This window comes from Elephas maximus, chromosome 13, assembly GCF_024166365.1.
Source record: "Elephas maximus indicus isolate mEleMax1 chromosome 13, mEleMax1 primary haplotype, whole genome shotgun sequence".
Classification (NCBI taxonomy): domain Eukaryota; kingdom Metazoa; phylum Chordata; class Mammalia; order Proboscidea; family Elephantidae; genus Elephas; species Elephas maximus.
Genome location: NC_064831.1, coordinates 61,223,971 through 61,246,071, shown reverse-complemented (window position 1 = coordinate 61,246,071; position 22,101 = coordinate 61,223,971). Strand labels below are relative to the sequence as shown.

General features: G+C 38.6%; 1 protein-coding gene across 6 annotated transcripts in view; it reads right to left on the bottom strand.

The window, feature by feature from the left end:
- The window catches only part of LRRC49 (leucine rich repeat containing 49), a 175,994-nt gene that overhangs the window by 39,194 nt on the left and 114,699 nt on the right, over positions 1-22,101 (bottom strand). For all 6 annotated transcript variants that reach the window (XM_049905591.1, XM_049905589.1, XM_049905593.1 and 3 more), the window contains 2 exons: positions 18,786-18,869; positions 14,318-14,484 (listed from right to left, as the gene is read on the bottom strand). In XM_049905591.1, coding sequence (XP_049761548.1) covers positions 14,318-14,484; positions 18,786-18,869 — 251 coding nt within the window. The remainder of the gene's footprint in view (positions 1-14,317; positions 14,485-18,785; positions 18,870-22,101) is intronic.

Here is a 22,101-nt window from a genome sequence, read left to right as displayed (position 1 = left end):
CTTGGTGTCTTGCTTTGCCTTGGTCACGTTGTGCTGATTTCCCCTACATTGTTGTTATTGCCTTACCCTTCACCAGAATTAACACTTGTCTGCTATCTAGTTAGTGATTCTCCCTCCATCCCCCTTCCCTCCCAGTGTGTAAGCCTATTCTTGACTTTTTATAATAGTGGTCTCATATAATATCTGTCTTTTTGTGATTTACTTATTTCACTCAGCATAATACCCTCCAGATTCATCCGTGTTGTGAGATGTTTCGCAGAATCATCATTATTCTTTATCCTTGTGCTGTATTCCATTGTGTGTGTATACCATATTTTGTTTATCCATTCATCCATTGACGGGCATTTAGGCTGTTTCCCTTGTTTTGCTATCATGAATACTGCAGCAATGAACATGGGTGTACACGTGTCTATTCACGATCTTACTTCTCTTGGATATATACCTAGGAGTGGGATTGCTGGATCATATGGGAATTCTATTTCTAGCTTTTTAAGGAAGCACCATACCATTTTCCATATTGGTTGTATTTACATTCCCACCAGCAGCGTATAAGAGTTCCAATATCCCCAACACCTCACCAACATTTGTTGCTTTCTGTATTTTTAATCTGAGTCATTATTGCCAGGGTGAGACGGTATCTCACTGCAGTTTTGATTTGCATCTCTTTAATAGCTAATGATCGCAAGCATCTCTTCATGTGTTTGTTAGCCGCAAGAATGTTTTCTCTGTTGAAATGTCTGTTCATGTCTTTTACCCATTTTTTAAATTGTCTTTTTGTTGTTGAGGTATTGAAGTTTTCTATAAATTTTAGAGATTAGCTCCTTGTCAGATATGCCATAGCCAAAAATATTTTCCCAGTCTGTAGGTTTTCTTTTTATTCTTTTGGTGAAGTCTTTTGATGAGCACTAAGTGTTTAATTTTTAGGAGGTCCCTTTTATCTAGTTCATCTTGTGGTGTTTGTGCATTTTAGTCATGTTTGTTACACTATTTATGCCATATATTAGGGCCCCTAGTGTTGTGCCTAGGGGACATAATTGCGTAACAATGATCGTGAGGATGGCACAGGACCAGGCAGTGTTCTGTTCCGTTGTACATAGGGTCACTATGAGTTGGAACTGACTCGATGGCACCTAACAACAACAACAATGTGCTGCCCCTATTTTTTCTTCCATGATCTTTACAGTTTTAGGTTTTACATTTAGGTCTTTGATCCATTTTGAGTTGGTTTTTGTGTATGGTGTGAGGTATGGATCTTGTTTTATTTTCCTACAAATGGATATATAGTTTTGCCAGCACCGTTTGTTAAAGAGACTTTTCTTTCTCCATTGAATGGACTTTGACCCTTTATCGAAGATCATCTGTCCATAGGTAGGTGGACTTACTTCCAGGTTCTCAATTCTATTCCACTGGTCTACATGTCTGCTGTTGTACCAGTACCAGGCTGTGTTAACTACCGTAGCTATATAGTAGGTTCTGAGACTGGGGAGTGTGAGGCCTCTATTTTGTTCTTCTTCTTCAATAATGTTTTGCTTATCCAGGGCCTCTTTCCTTTCCATACAAAGTTGGTGAATAGTTTTTCCATCTCATTAAAGAATGTTGTTGGAATTTGGATCAGAATTGCATTGCATTTGTAGACTGCAATGGATAGTATTGACATTTTCAGGATGTTAAGTCTTCCTATATATAAACATGGTGTATTTTTCCATTTATGTAGGTTTTTCTTACAGCAGTGTTTCATAATTTTCTTTGTATAAGTCTTTTACATTCCTAGTTAGATTTATTCCTAAGTATTTTATTTTTTTGAGGGCAATTGTAAATGGTATTGTTTTCCTGATTTCCTTTTCAGAGCTCTCATTGTTAGCGTAGAGAAATCCAACAGATTTTTGTATGTTGATCTTGTACCCCACCATTTTACTGAATTCTCTACTAATTCCAGTAGCTTTCTTGTGGGGTCTCTAGGATTTTCTATGTACATGATCATGTCATCTGCAAATAGGGATAGTTTTATTCCTTCCTTTCCAATTTTTATGCCCTTTATTTCCTTTTCTCCCCCATGTGTCTGTCAGTTTGTCATACTGTGGGGGCTTGTGTGTTGCTGTGATACTGGAAGCTATGCCACCAGTATTCAGATACCAGCAGGGTCACCCATGGAGGACAGGTTTCAGCTAAGCTTCCAGACTAAGACAGACTGGGAAGAAAGACCTGGCAGTCTGCTTCTGAAAAGCGAGTAAAACCTTACGAAAAGCAGCGGAACACTGTCTGATATAGTGCTGGAAGATGAACCCCCCAGGTTGGAAGGCACTCAAAAGATGACTGGGGAAGAGCTGCCTCCTCAAAGTAGAGTCGACCTTAATGACATGGATGGAGTAAAGGTTTCGGAACCTTCATTTGCTGATGTGGCACGACTCAAAATGAGAATAAACAGCTGCGAACATACATTAATAATCAGAACCTGGAATATATGAAGTATGAATCTAGGAAAATTGGAAATCATCCAAAATGAAATGGAACACATAAACATCGATATCCTAGGCATTAGTGAGCTGAAATGGACAGGTATTGGCCATTTTGAATAGGATAATCATATAGTCTACTATGCCGGGAATGACAACTCTAAGAGGAATGGTGTTGCATTCATCGTCAAAAAGAACATTTCAAGATCTATCCTGAAGTACAACGCTGTCAGTGATAGGATAATATCCATATGCCTACAAGGAAGACCAGTTGATACGACTATTATTCAAATTTACACACCAACCACTAGGGCCAAAGATAAAGAAACAGAAGATTTTTATCAGCTGCTGCAGTCTGAAATTGATGGAACATGCAATCAAGATGCATCGATAATTATTGGCAATTGGAATGCGAAAGTTGGAAACAAAGAAGAAGGATCAGTAGTTGGAAAATACGGCCTTGGTGAGAGAAACAATGCCGGAGATCGAATGATAGAATTTTGCAAGACCAACGACTTCTTCATTGCAAATACCTTCTTTCACCAACATAAACGGCAACTATACACATGGACCTCGCCAGATGGAACACACAGAAATCAAATTGACTACATTTGTGGAAAGAGACGATGGAAAAGCTCAATATCATCAGTCAGAACAAGGTCAGGGGACGACCATGGACCAGGCCATCAATTGCTCATATGCAAGTGCAAGTGGAAACTGAAGAAAATCAGAGCAAGTCCACGAGAGCCAAAATATGACCTTGAGTATATCCCACCTGAATTTAGAGACCATCTCAAGAATAGATTTGACGCACTGAACACTAGTGACCAAAGACCAGAGGAGTAGTGGAATGACATCAAGGACATCATCCATGAAGAAAGCAAGAGGTCACTGAAAAGACAGGAAAGAAAGAAAAGACCAAGGTGCATGTCAGAGGAGACTCTGAAACTTGCCCTTGAGCGTTGAGCAGCTAAAGCAAAAGGAAGAATTGATGAAGTAAAAGAACTGAACTGAAGATTTCAAAGGGCCTCTTGAGAAGACAAAGTAAAGTATTATAATGACATGCGCAAAGACCTGGAGATGGAAAAACAAAAGGGGAGAAAACGATTGGTGTTTCTCAAGCTGAAAGAACTGAAGAAAAAATTCAAGCCTCGAGTTGCAATAGTGAAGGATTCCAGGGGGAAAATATTAAATGACACAGGAAGCATCAAAAGAAGATGGAAGGAATACACAGAGTCATTATACCAAAAAGAATTAGTCGATATTCAACCATTTCAACAGGTGGCATATGATCAGGACCCGATGGTACTGAAGGAAGAAGTCCAAGCTGCTCTGAAGGCATTGGCGAAAAACAAGGCTCCAGGAATTGACGGAATATCAATTGAGATGTTTCAACAAACAGATGCAGCGCTGGAGGTGCTCACTCGTCTATGCCAAGAAATACGGAAGACGGCTTCCTGGCCAACTGACTGGAAGAGATCCATATTTGTCCCTATTCCCAAGAAAGGTGATCCAACAGAATGTGGAAATTATAGAACAATATCACACGCAAGCAAAATTTTGCTGAAGATCATTCAAAAACAGCTGCAGCAGTATATCGACAGGGAACTGCCAGAAATTCAGGCTGGTTTCAGAAGAGGACGTGGAACCAGGGATATCATTGCTGATGTCAGATGGATCCTGGCTGGAAGCAGAGAATACCAGAAGGATGTTTACCTGTCTTTTATTGACTACGCAAAGGCATTCGACTGTGTGGATCATAACAAACTATGGATAACACTGCGAAGAATGGGAATTCCAGAACACTTAATTGTGCTCATGAGGAACCTTCACATAGATTAAGAGGCAGTTGTTCGGACAGAACAAGGGGATACTGATTGGTATAAAGTCAGGAAAGGTGTGGGTTGGGGTTGTATTCTTTCCCCATACCTATTTAATCTGTATGCTGAACAAATAATACGAGAAGCTGGACTGTATGAAGAAGAATGGGGCATCAGGATTGGAGGAAGACTCATTAACAACCTGCATTATGCAGATGACACAACCTTGCTTGCTGAAAGTGAAGAGGACTTGAAGCACTTACGAATGAAGATCAAAGACCACAGCCTTCAGCATGGATTACACCTCAACAAAAAGAAAACAAAAATCCTCACAACTGGACCAAAGAGCAACATCATGATAAACGGAGAAAAGATTTAAGTTGTCAAGGATTTCATTTTACTTGGATCCACAATCAACAGCCATGGAAAGCAGCAGTCAAGAAATCAAAAGACGCGTTGCACCGGGCAAATCTGCTGTAAAGGACCTCTTCAAAGTGTTGAAGAGCAAAGATGTCTCCCTGAAGACTAAGATGTGCCTGACCCAAGCCATGGTATTTTCAATCACATCATATGCATGTGAAAGCTGGACAATGAATAAGGAAGTCCGAAGAAAAGTTGACACCTTTGAATTGTGATATTGGCGAAGAATATTGAATATACCATGGACTGCCAAAAGAGCGAACAAATCTGTCTTGGAAGAAGTGTGGCCAGAATGCTCCTTAGAGGCAAGGATGGCGAGACTGCGTCTCTTATACTTTGGACATGTTGCCAAGAGGGATCGGTCCCTGGAGAAGGACATCATGCTTGGCAGAGTACAGGGTCAGCAGAAAAGAGGAAGACCCTCAACGAGGTGGATTAACACAGTGGCTGCAACAATGAGCTCAAGCATAACAACGATTGTGGAGATGGCACAGGACTGGGCAGTGTTTCGTTCTTTTGTGCATAGGGTCGCAATGAGTTGGAACAGACTCGACAGCACCTACCAACGACAACATTTCCCTTTCTTGCCTTATTACTCTAGCTAGGACTTCCAGTACAATATTGAATAGAAGTGGTGATAAAGGACATCCTTGTCTGGTTCTTGTTCTCAAGGTGAACACTTTCAGTCTCTCTCCATTGAGAAAAATGTTGATTTTGTATATATGCCCTTAATTATGTTGAGGAGTTTTCCCTTCTATTCCTATTTGGCTGAGAGTTTTTATCAGGAATGGGTGTTGGAATTTATGAAATGCCTTTCCTGTATCAATTGAGATGATCATATGATTCTTGTCCTTTGTTTTATTTATGTGGTGAATTATGTTGACTGATTTTCTAAAGTTGAACAAACCATCCTTGCAAACCTGGTATGAATCCCACTTGCTCGTGGTGTATTATTATTTTTTTGATATGCTGTTGAATTCTATTGGCTAGTATTTTGTTGAGTATTTTTGCGCCTATACTCATGAGGGATATTGGTTTGTAATTTTCTTTTTTCACAGTGTCTTGCCTGGTTTTGGTATGAAGGTTATGCTGGCTTCACAGAATGAGTTCAGGAGTATTCCGCCTTCCTTTTCTATGTTCTGGAATAATTTGAGTAGAATTGGTGTCAACTCTTTTCTTAATGTTTGGTAGAGTTCTCCAGTGAAGCTGTCTGGGCCAGGGCTTTTTTTTTTTTTTTTTCTGGGGGTGGGGGGCTATGATTCCTTCAATGTAATGTCACCTACCTCCTTTCTTATTTGGGTTATTTGCATCTTTGCCTTCTTTTCTTTTGTCAGTTTGGCCAGTGGTTGTTGATTTTATTGATCTTTTCAAAGAACCAACTTCTAGTCTTGATTCTTTTGGTTGTTTTTATTTCTGCTCTAATTAAAAAGAAATTTTTTTTCTTTTTAATCTTTCTTATTTCCTTTCTTCTGGTGGCTGTGGGCTTCTTTTTCTCCTCTTTTTCTTCTTGTTCAAGTTGTAGGGTTAAGCTGTTGATTTTGGTCCCTTCTTATTTGATTAAAAAAAAAAAAGTGCATTTAATGCTTTATTGACCTTTGAGTGCTGCTTTTGCTGTGTTCCCAAAGGTTTTGATACGTTGTGTTTTCATTCTTGTTTGATTCTAAGAATTTATTTCATTTTTAATTTCATCTATTACCTAGTGGTTTTTGAGTAAGGTAATTTTCAGTTTCCATGTACTTGATTTTTTTTCCGTTGTTTTTCTTGTTACTGATTTCTACTTTTAAAAGATTGTGATCAGAGAAAATGCTTTGTACTATTTCAATATTTTTTAATTTGTTGAGGCTTGTGTCGTGGCTTAAAACATGGTCTACTCTGGAGAATGAACCATGTGTGTTTGAGAAGAATGTGTACTGTGCTATGGCTGTGTGAAATGTTCTGCATATGTCTATGAGGTCAAGTTGGTTGATTGTGATGATCAGATATTCTGTATCTTTGTTGATTTTCTAATTGTTCTGTCCTTCACTGAAAGCAAGCAGTGTGTTAGTGTCCTGCTATTATTATAAAGAACTGTTTATTTCTCTTTTCAATGCTCTTAGAGTTTGTTTTATGTATTCTGGAGCCCTTTCACGGGGGTACATAAATATTTATTATGGTTATGTTCTGTAAAAATGGCATGGGGGAGGAGTCTGATCTCTTTTAACTTCACAAGGGGGAAGGAGAATCAAGATCAACAGCATAAGGTTGATTCCTGTGAGGCAGAGGTCAGACATGCCTCTTCTCTCCACCATCTTTACCAATTCTGACACCAACCATCCCTCCCATGGCACTCTCTACTTCTCTGCGGGGTTTGATAATTCATTGCAATGACCACCCAGAACTCATAGACAATACTCACAATTATGGGGTTTAATAGGGAAGCAACAGGTTACAATTCAGGCTCAGGAGCACTCAGGATACAGTTCTTCCATCAGGACAGCTTCTTTTCAGGTGTGCTCACAGGCACACCTCTCTCTGGCCCTAGGCCTCTGCCCTGCTCAGGCAAGTGTTACAAAGCTCTTTTAACCCCTGCCAGTAAGCGCCCAGAGGCACCCCACTCTGCCAGTAAGCCTTGACCCCAAAGGCACTCAGCTTTCTCGCTCTAACGGTTGGGAAGCTCATTGCTTGATCTCCTGCTGGTCTCTCCTGCCGCCATTTCTCTGCCACCACTTCTCAGCCGTCTTCAGGGTTACAAGTTGTTCTCTGTCTCCTGAGTCCAGTGGCTTCTCAGAGCAAGGATCCTGGGTCCAAAGGATGCACTCTCCACTCCTGGCTGTTCTTCCTTGGTGGTGAGGGGATCCTCTCTCTGCTCTGGAATCGGCTTTCTTTTAAAGCAAAACTGACCACAATCGCCTTATTTGTACAATCCCACCCAAGTGATTGGGTGGGAGTTATAAGACCATCTTCCTTATTCCTTATTGTGGTGTTGGTGAAGAATATTGAATATACCATGGACTGCCAAAAGAACGAACAAATCTGTCTTAGAAGAACTACAGCCAGAACGCTCCTTAGAGGCAAGGATGGTGAGACTGCATCTTACGTACTTTGGACATGTTGTCAGGAGGGATCAGTCCCTGGAGAAGGACATCATGCTTGGCAGAGTACAGGTCAGCGGAAAAGAGGAAGACCCTCAATGAGATGAATTGACACAGTGGCTGCAACAATGAGCTCAAGCATAAAAACAATTGTAAGGATGGCGCAGGACTGGACAATGTTTCATTCTGTTGTGCATAGGGTCGCTATGGGTCAGAACCAACTCGACAGCACCTAACAACAACAACATAAGACCATGGCTAGAAAGGCCACAAAAAAGCAATCCATCGCACCACATGTCCTCTTGGTGAATGGAGCCTTTAACCATTATATAATGCCTTTCCTTGTCTTTTATGGTGGATTTTGCCTTAAAGTCTATTTTATCAGAGATTTTTTTTTTGCTTGGTGTATTTTTTTCCATCTATTGATATTGAGCTTATTTAGCTTTGTGTCTAAGGTGTGTCTCCTGCAGACAACATAATGTTGGGTCATGTTTTTTTTAATCCAGTCTGTTAGTCCCTGCCTCTCGACTGGCACATTTAACCCATTTACATTTAGTGTGTTTACCTATTGGTATGAATTAACTGCTGTCATTTTGTTGTGCTTTTTTTTGTGGTGTTCATGCTTTCTTTGTTCTACTTGCTTTTCTGTACTGGGTTCTTTTTGCTTATGAAGTTTCTTTTCTATTTCTTCATTGTTGTTGACTTTGCATTTATTGAGTCTTTATGGTTTTCTTTTTTATTTTGGTGAGTAGGTTTATTAATTTTCTTTGTGATCACCCTAAAATTTACATTTATCTCCCAAGGCTTAAAACAGTGTTGTATCTCAATACTGCCTTGATTTCCTCTCCATATGGAAGCTCTGTAACTACACCATTTACTCCCTCTTTTATTTTGAAGTTGTCATCATTTATAGATTGATGTCTCTGGTTCCCTTTATTCAATCTTGTAGCTTTATTTTAATTCTGATCCTTTCAATTGATGCTCAGAATTTCAGGGCTGTCATCCGTATTCATTTCACTTTGTTTCTTGGGTCTTTGCTGGGGAGTAATGGTGTGGTGCATCTAACTAGTCTGCCATCTTGGAACAACGTCCAATTTTCTGTTTTTCAATTCCTTAGAATTCTAGCCTGAATTCTACACGCATAAATCGTTGAAATGGTGCATGTTTTGTTGTATATATCCTTCCCCTCAAAAAAAAAAAAAAAAAGTAAATAGAATAAAACCAGAAACACAAGAAATAAAAAAGAAATCTAGCCTAAATCATATGATCCATCATTTCGATCTTTTTAAAAATTTTTTTTTGGTATTGTTATTGGTGTTGTGCTTGAATTTTTTAATTCCTTATCTTTGATCCCTTATCTCTCCTTATTCTTTACCAGACATTTAACTTCTCTACTGTTACAGCTAGCTACTCTATGCTCCTGGAATAAACTCACTCAACATTTCAGACTACAGTTGCTATAAATTTGTGATCTCTAATTTTATTTAGTTTATCAGAATTTCCCTTCAAACTTTCAGCATTCTTCCAGTTAGCTCCCCTCTGGCTACCAAACAAGACCTGAAAAAGTGTAAAGACATACAGTGTTTCTTAAAGTGATGATTTAGTATCATAACAATGTCAACCCTTCTGTAATTAATATGTAAATGTAACACAATTTGAATAAATTCTAAACATTTCTTTTTCTGTTCAGATTAAATGATTTTAAAATTCATATGGAAGAAAAGGTGGGTGAGAATTAAAACTCTGAAAAGGTAGCAAAAGTAGATTTGCCCACTAGATATTAAAGCCAACTACAAAATTAGGATAATCAAAATAATCTGGTATCAGCATTAAAACAGACAAGTAGATGGGAACAGGCAAGTGGAATGGAACAGACAGACCAGAAATATATGCAAGAATTTATGAGAATTTAATATTAGGTAAAGATGGCATTTTTCATTAAAAAAAGAGAATAGTTTAATTAAGTTATTAGCAAAATGACTAGTCAATTGAAATTAAACCAAGGTAGACTTTTACCTACTACTATATATAAAGATAAATTTAAGATTACATTAAAGGACTAACTTTTAAAACCTCATTAAAAATTTAGAAGCAAATTTGACAGATTATTTCAATAAACTTTGAACTGAGAAACCTCCTTAAGGAAGGCAGAAACAAACCTTTTTTAAAAAGAGAAATTAGAAATAGGACTGGCTTGTACATTATTTCATAAATCTACAGCCCAATGCTTAAGGTTTTAACTTATAAAGGGTTACAGTTTCAACCATGTAAAATTATATCTCAACATTTAAATAATATTAAAAATAGCTCTCGGGCTATATTATTGTTGTTCTTAGCTGCTTTCGATTTGGCTCCTGACTCATGGCAACTTCATGCACAACAGAAGTTGATTGTTGCATAGGGTTTTCACTGGCTGATTTTTCAGAAGTAGATCACCAGGCCTTTCTTTCTATTCTGTCTTAGTCTGGAAGCTCCACTGAAACTGTTCAGTATCATAGCAACACATAGGCCTCCAATTATAGATAGGTGGTAGCTGTGCTTGAGGTGCTTTGGTTGGGAATCAAAACAGGGTCTCCAGCATAGAAGGTGAGAATTCTACCACTGAACTACCACTGCCCCTACTAGAGCTATATAAGAATGGCATATTAGTTATATAAATTATCACTTAATTAGAATTTCTACTCTTGTAGCTTTATTTTTCTATCTGAAAGAGGTGAGAAGCTCTACACATAGATTCCCAAGTGAGCTGAAAAAAATACACTGATTCATATGAATTAATCTTATAGCTAAAATTTAAAGGGCATATCTGTCTAAATGTATGTGAGACTCTAACTACAGAAAATTTCCAAAGCATTATTCTAATGCCTCTCAAATTACTTCCTTTATTACATTCTTTGTATATAACAGGCTTAAAAATTCTGGTTAATCCAAATCCCAATGATATTCTTTAATGAGATGGAGAAACAAATCACCAATTTCATTTGGAAGGGAAAGAGACCCCAGATAAATAAGGCATTACTGAAAAAGAAGAACAAAGTGGGAGGCCTTACTTTACCTGATTTTAGAACCTATTATACCGCCACAGTAGTCAAAACACCCTGGTACTGGTACAACAACATATACATGGACCAATGGAACAGAATTGAGAATCCACACATAAATCCATCCACATATGAGCAGTTGATATTTGACAAAGGCCCCAGAACAGTTAAATGGGGAAAAGACAGTCTTTTTAACAAACGGTGCTGACATAACTGGATATCCATCTGCAAAAAAATGAAACAAGACCCATACCTCACTCCATGCACAAAAACTAACTCAAAATGGAGCAAAGACCTAAACATAAAATTTAAAAAGACAAAGATCATGGAAGAAAAAATAGGGACAATGTTAGGAGCCCTAATACATGTCATAAACAGTATAGAAAACATTATAAAGAACATAGAAGAAAAACTAGATAACTGGGAGCTCCTAAAAATCAAACACTTATGCTCATCCAAAGACTTCACCAAAAGAGTAAAAAGACTACCTACAGACTGGGAAAAAGTTTTTAGTTATGACAGTTCTGATCAGCGCCTGATCTCTAAAATCTATATAATACTGCAAAACCTCAACCACAAAAAGACAAATAACCCAATTAAAAAAATGGGCAAAAGATATGAATAGACACTTCACTGAAGAAGACATTCAGGTAGCTAACAGATATATGAGGAGATGTTCACGATCATTAGCCATTAGAGAAATGCAGATCAAAACTACAATGAGATTTCACCTCACTCCAACAAGGCTGGCATTAATCCAAAAAACACAAAATAATAAATGTTGGAGAGGCTGTGGAGAGATTGGAACACTTCTACACTGCTGATAGGAATGTCAAATGGTACAACCATTTTGGAAATCAATTTGCGCTTCCTTAAAAAGCTAGAAATAGAACTATCACACGATCCAGCAATCCCACTCCTTGGAATATATCCTAGAGAAATAAGAGCCTTTACACGAACAGATATATGCACACCCATGTTTATTGCAACACTATTTACAATAGCAAAAACATGGAAGCAATCAAGGTGCCCATCAATGGATGAATGGATAAATTATGGTATATTCACACAATGGAATACTACGCATCGATAAAGAACAGCGAGGAATCTGTGAAACATTTCATAACATGGAGGAACGTGGAAGGCATTATGCTGAGTGAAATTAGTTGCAAAAGGACAAATATTGTACAAGACCACTCTTATAAGAGCTTCAGAAATAGTTTAAACTGAGAAGAAAACATTCTTTTGTGGTTACGAGAGGCGGTAGAGAGGGAGGGTGGGAGAGGGATATTCACTAATCAGATAGTAGATAAGAACTACTTTAGGTGAAGGGAAAGACAGTACACAATACAGGCGAGGTCAGCACAATTGGACTAAACCAAAAGCAAAGAAGTTTCCTGAAGAAACTGAATGCTTCGAAGGCCAGCGTAGCAGGGGCAGGGGTCTGGGGACCATGGTTTCAGGGGACATCTAAATCAATTGGCATAATAAAATCTATTAAGAAAAAATTCTGCATCCCACTTTGAAGAGTGCCATCTGGGGTCTTAAACGCTAGCAAGCAGCCATTTAAGATGCATCAATTGGTCTCAACCCACCTGGATCAAAGGAGAATGAAGAACACCAAGGATACAAGGTGATTACGAGCCCAAGAGACAGGAAGGGCCACATGAACCAGTGACTACACCATCCTGAGACCAGAAGAACTAGATGGTGCCCGGCTACAACTGATGACTGCCCTGACAGGGAACACAACAGAGCACCCCTGAGGGAGCAGGAGAGTGGTGGGATACAGACCCCAAATTCTCATAAGACCAGACTTAATGGTCTGACTGAGACTGAAAGGACCCCAGTGGTCACGGCCCCCAGACCTTCTGTTGGCCCAGGACAGGAACCATTCCCAAAGCCAACTCTTCAGACATGGATTGGACTGGACAATGGGTTGGAGAGGGATGCTGGTGAGGAGTGAGCTTCTTGGATCAGGTGGACACTTGAGACTATGTTGGCATCTCCTGCCTGGAGGGGAGATGAGAGGGTGGAAGGGGTTAGAAGATGGCAAAATGGACGCGAAAAGAGAGTGGAGGGAGAGAGCAGGCTGTCTCATTAGGGGGAGATTATTTGGGAGTGTGTTTTTTTCTTTTTTTATCAAGGTGTATACGGGTTTTTGTGTGAGAGACTGACTTGATTTGTAAACTTTCACTTAAAGAATAAAAATTATTAAAAAAAAATTCTGGTTAGAAAGTTGAAATAAAAGGTACATTATATTCAATGTAATGCTTCACCAAATGAAACAAAGTTGAAATGTATCCTATCTTTGATTTTTAGGATATATAAATATATATATAGATACATATATAATATATATTTTATAATTATTTATACACTATAAAAATATATATACTTTATGCTCCTCTCATTTACTTGATCCCTGTATGCTTTCTTGAGAGGTAGAGAAATGCATGGAGCATACACACAGATTTGCTCACAAACTCAGGGATATATATTATTTGTCACATGTGTCATAGAGGAAAAGAGATTGTGAGCCACTGGAATAGACAGGTAAGTATAGAACACATCAACACATCCAGGGCAATCATTCAGAATTTTCTACCGGATTGCTTAATACTACTAGTTAAGGAATAAGGTTCTGTGCTGGTTGCTGAGGACACAACAGGGATCAAAACCATCAAGGTAGCTTTCCTCATGATGCTTACATTTTAGTGGAAAGACAGATGTGAAACAACCAATTACCAACTAGTTATTATGACTGTGGTAAGTGCTAAGAGGGGAAGTGCAGGTACTGAAACATAAAAGGGACATGCGAGCTACTCTAGCTTCTGGATTAGGGAAGGTTTTCAAGAGGATGCGAGGTTTAAGATGTGTGGAAGTGAGTTGGAGTTAGCTAGGATAGGGTGAGGGAAGTTGGGTTGGAAGTGGTGTCAAGAACCCTGTTGCTGTCGAGTCGATTCCGACTCATAGTGACCCTATAGGACAGAGTAGAACTGCCCCACAGAGTTTCCTGGCAGATTTGAATTGCCGACCCTTTGGTTAGCAGCCGTAGCACTTAACCTCTATGCTACCAGGGAAGTGGTGTCAGGGAAGAAGAAAACTGTTTCTAGAAGAAAGGTTTGAGGTAGGAAGTAACTGAACTGAAGGAGGTCAATGAAGCCGCAGAGCCAGAAGAAGGTGACTACTGGTACGTGGGATAAGACAGGTGAGGTTGGCAGAGGCTTTGTAGACCAAATTAAGTAATCTTGATTTTTTCCTCTGAACAACAAGAAACTATTGAAGAGTTTTTTAAGTAGGAGAATATCATGGTCAGATTTATATTTTCAGTTTGTCCATTTTAAATTCTTAATCTAAACTTCTAATTTTGTTAAGTTTTCTATAAAGTACATCCAATTTTTCAGAAGAAAACTACTATTTTAAAATAATTTCATGTGAAATGATTTCCCATCCCCACTCCAAATCTGAGTCTAACGGTACTAGTATCTTGAAAGAATACCATTGCATACCCTGTTTCCTCCGGAAATGCAGAGATGGTGCTCCCATTGACCGGACAGGGGTCCTGAGAAGGGGAATCAGGATCTTTCCTATCTTGATTTGTAGGAATATTAGCTACTCGATTTTGCTGCAAGTCCCACTTTCGAGCTACGTTGTTAATCGTTAACCGTTTCTTCTCCTGTGAAAAAGTTAATTGTGACAAGAATTACATAATGCAATTTTTGTAGCAGAAGAGAATATACAAGGAGAATACTGTTTGTACCTTCTTATCATTCTTTCAAAAGAAGCTACCAAATATGCATTCTAAAATAAAATACAGGAGGGCTTTACCCTGTGCATTCAAATACCTCAATAGTGGTCTGCCATCCTGAAAGAAAAAAATGATATGTAAATAATAATTACTCTTTTAGGAACTTAATTTTATTAAAAAAAAAATCATTCTTTGGAAATCTGAAAATTCACCATCTGAAATTTTTATCTGACATACACTTAAATACTTCAGTGCTGTCTGAAATTTTAATTTGGCAGAAATTTATCTACCTCTGTATTTAAACATAGCAAGAAAAACCTAATAATAATTTTCCTACATAATGATAGGCCTGATATGGGGGAACAGTCTTCATGTATGTATAGGGTGGGGAGTGATTGATCAATATGGCAAATAGAAATTATAATGTCTGAAAATTAATAATTATATCTAGACTACTACAATAAATTGTGCTCGGCTGAAATGTTTCCTGATAACTAGCACCATTCTAGATGAACAGAAGTTAGTTCATTACATGCAATGGATGCCCTAAAGTTGCTGTTCTCAAACTTCAGATTGCCTCAAATGACCCAGAAAACCAAAAACCAAACCCATGGCCATTGCGTCAATTCTGACTCATAGCGACCCGACATGACAAAGTAGAACTGCCCCATATGGTTTCCAAGGAGCGCCTGGTGGATTCAAACTGCCAACCTTTTGGTTAGCACCCTTAGCACTTAACCACTACGGCTTGTTAAAACACGGGTTGCTGGGCTCCACCCTCATTCTGATTCAGTTTGCCTGGGGTGAGGCTTAAGAATTTACATTTCTAACAAGGTCCCAGGTGTTGCTGATGCTGCCAGTCCAAGGACCTCGCTTTTAGGGCTCAATTTTCTCACGGAAACCATGTTAAGAAAAGCAGATCTAGACTACCGAAAGAAATTGGGCTAGCTATAATAATGGCTCCGTGTATTTGGCTCTCTGGCAGATTGGGAGCTGGTAGAAAGGAATATTCTTAATAAGGCAGATACAGTGGTGCTTAGAAAAGAGGCACAACATTTCTTTACACCACTGAGTATGTTAACTAATAAATAATAACAAGATACCAAAAACCCGGTGCTGTCGAGTCGATTCCGATTCATAGCGACCCTATAGGACAGAGTAGAACTGCCCCATAAAGTTTCCAAGGAACACCTGGTGGATTCAAACTGCCGACCCTTTGGTTAGTAGCTGTAGCATGTAAGTACTATGCCAAGAGGGTTTCCCACATGAGACTATGTGGGCAGTTCCTGTCTGGAGGCAAGATGAGAAGGCAGAGGGGACAGGAGCCAGGTTGAATGGACACGGGAAGTACAGGGTAGAGAGAAGGAGTGTTCTGTCACATTGTAGAGAGAGCAACTAGGGTCATATAACAATGTGTGTATAAGTTTTTGTGTGAGAAACTGACTTGGATTGTGCACTTTTACTTAAAGCACAATTAAAAAAAGAAAAAAGTGTACATTTTACTATGAAAATTGTTCCTAAATTAATTTAAAGAAAGAAAAGAAAACCTTGTCCCAAGCTCTCAGCTCAGGACTACTTAGAGCTGTTACTCAGTATGCTACAGTTCCTCACCTGCTGTTATCTCTAACCTCTATTACCCCTTACCTCATTAGTTAGCTACGCACAAGCCCTCTCCTGACCAAAAACCAAAACTCATTGCTGTTGAGCGGATTCCGACTCATGATGACCCTATAGGACAGAATAGAACTGCTTCATAGGGTTTCTAAGGAGCAGCTGCTGGATTTGAACTGCCAACCATTTGGTTAGCAGCCAAGCTCTTAACCACTGTGTCACCAGGGCTCCCAAGCCCTCTCCTAACATCTCTACCTTCTTATTGACTCAGCTAACAGGATTTTAATCTTTCTTACACTGGAATACCCCTAGGGGTTGCCCAAAAGTTCCTTTGTTTATAGGAAATATAACTGTAGCCAGGATTTTTAAAATTTATAGGAACAAGGTTTACCATTGCCAGGTATTACTGTTGGCAAACTTTTCTGAATGATCCATTTAGAAAAGCAGTATTTCCTATCCAACAGCTGCTACTGCCAGATGTATAAATGAATGAATGAACCATTCGATCAATAAAGAAGTCATAAATAAATACAATAGAATATAATCTTATAGAGCTTCCAGACCTACGGAATACTCTTGTATGAGCCCTGGAGAGTGGAAGCAAAAATGAACAAAGAAACTTTGTTGATTATTTAGTTCTGAGGCTGCCAGTGTAGGTACAGCATGTTATAGGCACCAAATCACTCTTGACTCCACCTTTCAACTAAAATTTTTGTGTTGCATATCCACTTAAGCTGCTTGTTACCACTAGTATTTTTGGAAATGTGACATTAAATTTTTGGCTAACATTTTTTTAATGTTTAGAAGGTTTTCATGAAAACTTCGAAAAATAGCTAATGCTTCTCCTGAAGTGATTACACAGGACTCTTTAATTAAGAAGGTCATTTAGCTTCTTTATTTTTTATAAGAGAGAGGAACATGGGAATCAGGAAATCTGGGTTCTAGCCATAGCTCAGAGTCGGAGTCTTGCTAAAATAGATCCTCAGTGTTTGTTGGGGATTGTTTCATAAGATATCACATATTGATCATTAAAAAAATGGGAGGGCAAGTGGCCATCTAAGATGCATCAATTGGTCTCAGCCCTCCTGTCTCAGTCAGACCATTAAGTGTGGTCTTTTACCTGGAATTTGAGGTCTGCATTCCACTTTTCTCCTGCACCATCAGGGATTCTCTGTTGTGTTCCCTGTCAGGGCAGTCATTGGTGGTAGCCGGCCACCATCTAGTTCTTCCAGTCTCAGGCTGATGGGGCCCCTGGTTTGTGTGGCCCTTTCTTTCTCTTGGGCTCATATTTTCCTTGTATCTTTGGTATTCTTCATTCTCCTTTGCTTCTGGTAGGTTGAGATCAACTGATGCATCTTAGATGGCCGCTTGCTAGCTTTTAAGGTCCCAGATGCCACCCACCAAAGTGGAATGCAGAGCGTTTTCTTAATATGCTTTGTTAGGCCAATTGACCTAGATGTCCCCTGAAACCATGGTCCCCAGGCCCCAGCCCCTGCTACTCTGTCCCCTGATATGTTTGGTTATAGTCAGGAAAATTCTTAGTTTTTGCATCAGTCCAGTTGAAAATGCACATTTTTAAGTGTACCGTTCAATCAGTTTTGAAAAAGGCATATACTTGTGTATCCCATACCCCTGTTAAGAAATAAAGCATTTTCATCAACTCAGAAAGATCCCTTGCTTCCTAATTTCCTATATACAACTTTGGATTCCTACTAGTTATTTTTTAAAATTCTGGACTTCATTTTAATATTAAAAAGAAAAGCATCTATATAAGACAAGAATGACTACTGGTAATCAATCAATCAAGGCAATAGCCTTCCTTTTAGAACATAATACCAAAAGAAACCAAACCTGCTGCCACTGAGTCAATTCTGACTCACAGCGACCCTACAGGACAGAGTAGAACTGCCCCACGGGGTTTCCAAAGAGCGGCTGGTAGATTTCAACTGCCGACCTTTTGGTTAGCAGCCAAGCTCTTAACCACTGCGCCGCCAGGGCTCCTAGAACATAACTTGAAGCATAATATAAGCTATAAGCTTTAAGTGGTTTTTATTTGTTATACTTCATGATGTCAATACACAACATCTAAAAAAAAAAAGCAACTACTTTAAGGAAAGTAGTGTCTGATATACTAAATCATTTAAAGCCAGCTTAAAACAAAATTTAAATTCCTGAATTCTTCAAAATCTTTACCATCTCTTCATCAGAAAAGCTAATAGCAGTTTTTAAATTTACAAAGCTAACATTTAAAAAAATCCATGATAGCAGACCTCACTAAAATACATCAGAAAAGATGACAGTCCACACATGACTTCCAAAATGAAGTGCACGCACCATGAGGATACCCAAGATGCTACACTCCTATGGGAAAAAATACTACAATTTCTATTACTGTTTATTTTTCTCTCTTCATTTTAAAATTTCTAGCTTTTTCATGTGTTTTATAATGTACATTACATTTTATTTCAGAAATACAGGCTTATTTATAGATGATAACATACAAGTTTTAGGAGTGTTTGTTTATAAAGGAAACATTTTACTGATAGAAATGAAAATAGCTAGCTTCAGAGTATGTGAGTGTGCATATGCCACATGCATGTAGAAATTGGAAAAAATACCTTAAGCAAAGATTGTTTATGACTTTCCCGCTTCTTCTCTTCCTCTTTTTTGGCTACAACAGATGCCATACGCCTTTCTTCTTCCTAAAAAAAAAAAAAAAAATTAAGTATTATGAAATGTTTAACCATTTTTTATACTAAATATCTTTGGTCCTGGAAGTCTGTTTTTCTTCTTGAGAGGCACAGTATTTGCCAAAAGAAAATATGCCCTCCAAGGAGAAGTTAGCATGTTTTTCTTTACTTTCCTGCTCCTTCCTAATCCTAAAAAACGAACAAAGAAAACAAAACTATGCATTCTTAACTCTACTCCCGACTCCGGAGGTAAGAAGAACCAAGCTGATACAAGAAAGGAAAAAGAAGAGAAGAGAAAAAAGGAAAAGGGGAGTAGATTTGCATAACTCTTCTTTGTACACCATGTGCCATAGTTGCACATGAAAAGATTTAAACTTTCTATCATGAAATTGGAAAGGACAGTGATACTTCTAACAATTGTGATTTACTTTACGGTTGTGAATCAGAGCTTTTTCGATTAAAAAAAAAAAGAGCAAAAGCCCTTTAAAACTCTCCATTGTGTTAGTAAATTAATCCCCATTAACGTCATTCTTATTACTTTGTTTCACAGTTGATTTAGCCAGTCACATTTCTTCAATTTTAAAAACTACGAAATAACATTATAGACAGTATAGAAAATTAAAAAAAAAATTCAGTTATAATCCCAACATGCTGACTCAAATCTAATTATTACTGTGTATCATCCTAGAATACTCACTATAAGCAAATTTTAAAAAGTTGAAACGTGTATACACAACCTGGATCATTTTCTTTTCCTGAACACTGTCAAGTTTTAATAGAGTAAATTATTACCATGTAACTTCTGATTTTCGTTAGCAAAAGGTTAGTACCAAACCCATTACCATCGAATCAATTCCAACAGGACAGACTAGAACTGCCCCACAGAGTTTCCAAGGAACGCCTAGTGGATTTGAATTGCTGACCTTTTGGTTAGCAGCTGTAGCTCTTAACCACTACTCCACCAGGGTTTCCAAAAGGTTAGCAGGCACTCTAAAATGTCACAAATGGAGGAAAAAATGTATTCTTTTATAAAAGACAAGCCTAAAAATATCTTCAGAGATAGAAACTATTAAAAATAACAGCATATTTGGGAAAAAATCTTTTAGAAATGAAAAAGTACAAAAACCAAAATTAAAACTAGAATGGAGGGGGTCAGCAATACATAGCTGAAATGAGAATCAGTTAACTGAAAAATGAGTCAGGAGAAATTTTCTCACGTGCTTTCATTAAAAAAAACAACCCATTGCCTTTGAGTGGGTTCCGGCACATGCTTTCACAGCAGCCTGTATTCCCCCTCCCGGCATGCACATGTTTCACTGTAATTATCTCTGCACTGTCTTCCCCTCCTCCCACTCCTTGCCCCATGTGTCAGCTCAGTGAAGGTTCGGATCATGCCAGCTCCTGACACATAGTAGATACTCAAGAAATGTATATTTAAGGAATGCTTTTAATGAGTATACATCTTTGTATATCTGTTCAGAATTTCCTAAAAATAAAAATACTAAATCAAATGGTAAACATATTTCTCCAGCTTTTGGTATGTTTGCAAGCTGCCCTCCATAAATTTAGTATTAATTTACACTCCTAATTTTAATGATAGGTGGCGCCCTGGTGGCATAGCAATTAAGAGCCACCAGCCACTCCTTGGAAACCCTATGGGGCTGTTCTACTCTGTCCTCCAGGGTCACTATGAGTTGGTGCTGACCTGATGGTACCTAACAACAACAACAATGGATGGTCATAAGAGCTGTTCACCAAATATTCCTATGTGTTCCCATCTCTAGGCACCTGGTGGGATTGAACTTCACGGCCCCTTGAAGTCAGATGTGGACATGGGATTTGCTTTGGCCAGAACTATAAGAACAAAAGTGACATGTGTTCACTTCTGGGTGGAAGCTTTCAAAGACAACGTGCGATGCAGCTATTTATTTCTCTCAACTCTGCTACAGCACCTGCTGAGCTCTAGACAGCAGGTGATCCAGAGGTCCGGGTCCTAGAATAAGGACCACACATAACAAAGTTCCCAGGCCACATACGATGGACAGACAGGTAGTATGAGTATGAAATAAACTTTGTTGCTTTAATCCACTGAAGTTAGAGAAGTTGTTACTACAGTATAATCCAGTCTATCCTGACCAGTATATATGCTGTATTAGAAATAAAGAAGTCTAACTTCACTAAAGAAGACTTTCAGGTAGCTAACAGATATATGAGGAAATGTTCACGATCACTAGCCATTAGAGAAATGCAGATCAAAACTACAATGAGATTTCACCTCACCCCAACAAGGCTGGCATTAATCCAAAAAACACAAAATAATAAATGTTGGAGAGGCTGTGGAGAGATTGGAACACTTCTACACTGCTGGTGGGAATGTCAAATGGTACAACCACTTTGGAAATCGATTTGCGCTTCCTTAAAAAGCTAGAAATAGAACTACCATACAATCCAGCAATCCCACTCCTTGCAATATAACCTAGAGAAACGAGAGCCTTTACACGAACACCCATGTTTATTGCAGCACTGTTTACAATAGCAAAAACATGGAAGCAACCAAGGTGCCCATCAACGGATGAATGGATAAATAAATTATGGTATATTCACACAATGGAATACTATGCCTCAATAAAGAACAGTGAGGAATCTGTGAAACATTTCATAACATGGAGGAACCTGGAAGGCATTATGCTGAGTGAAATTAGTCAGTTGTATAAGACCACTATTATAAGAATTTGAGAAATAGTTTAAACTGAGAAGAAAACATTCTTTTGTAGTTACGAGAGTGGGGAGGGAGGGAGGGTGGGAGAGGGATATCCACTAATCAGATAATAGATAAGAACTACTTTAGGTGAAGGGAAAGACAGTACACAATACAGGCGAGGTCAGCACAATTGGACTAAACCAAAAGCAAAGAAGTTTCCTGAAGAAACTGAAAGCTTCGAAGGCCAGCGTAGCAGGGGCAGGGGTCTGGGGACCATGGTTTCAGGGGACATCTAAGTCAATTGACATAATAAAATCTGTTAACAAAACATTCTGCATCCCACTTTGAAGAGTGGCATCTGGGGTCTTAAACGCTAGCAAGCAGCCATTTAAGATGCATCAATTGGTCTCAACCCACCTGGATCAAAGGAGAATGAAGAACACCAAGGATACAAGGTGATTACGAGCCCAAGAGACAGAAAGGGCCACGTGAACCAGTGACTACATCATCCTGAGATCAGAAGAACTAGACAGTGCCCGGCTA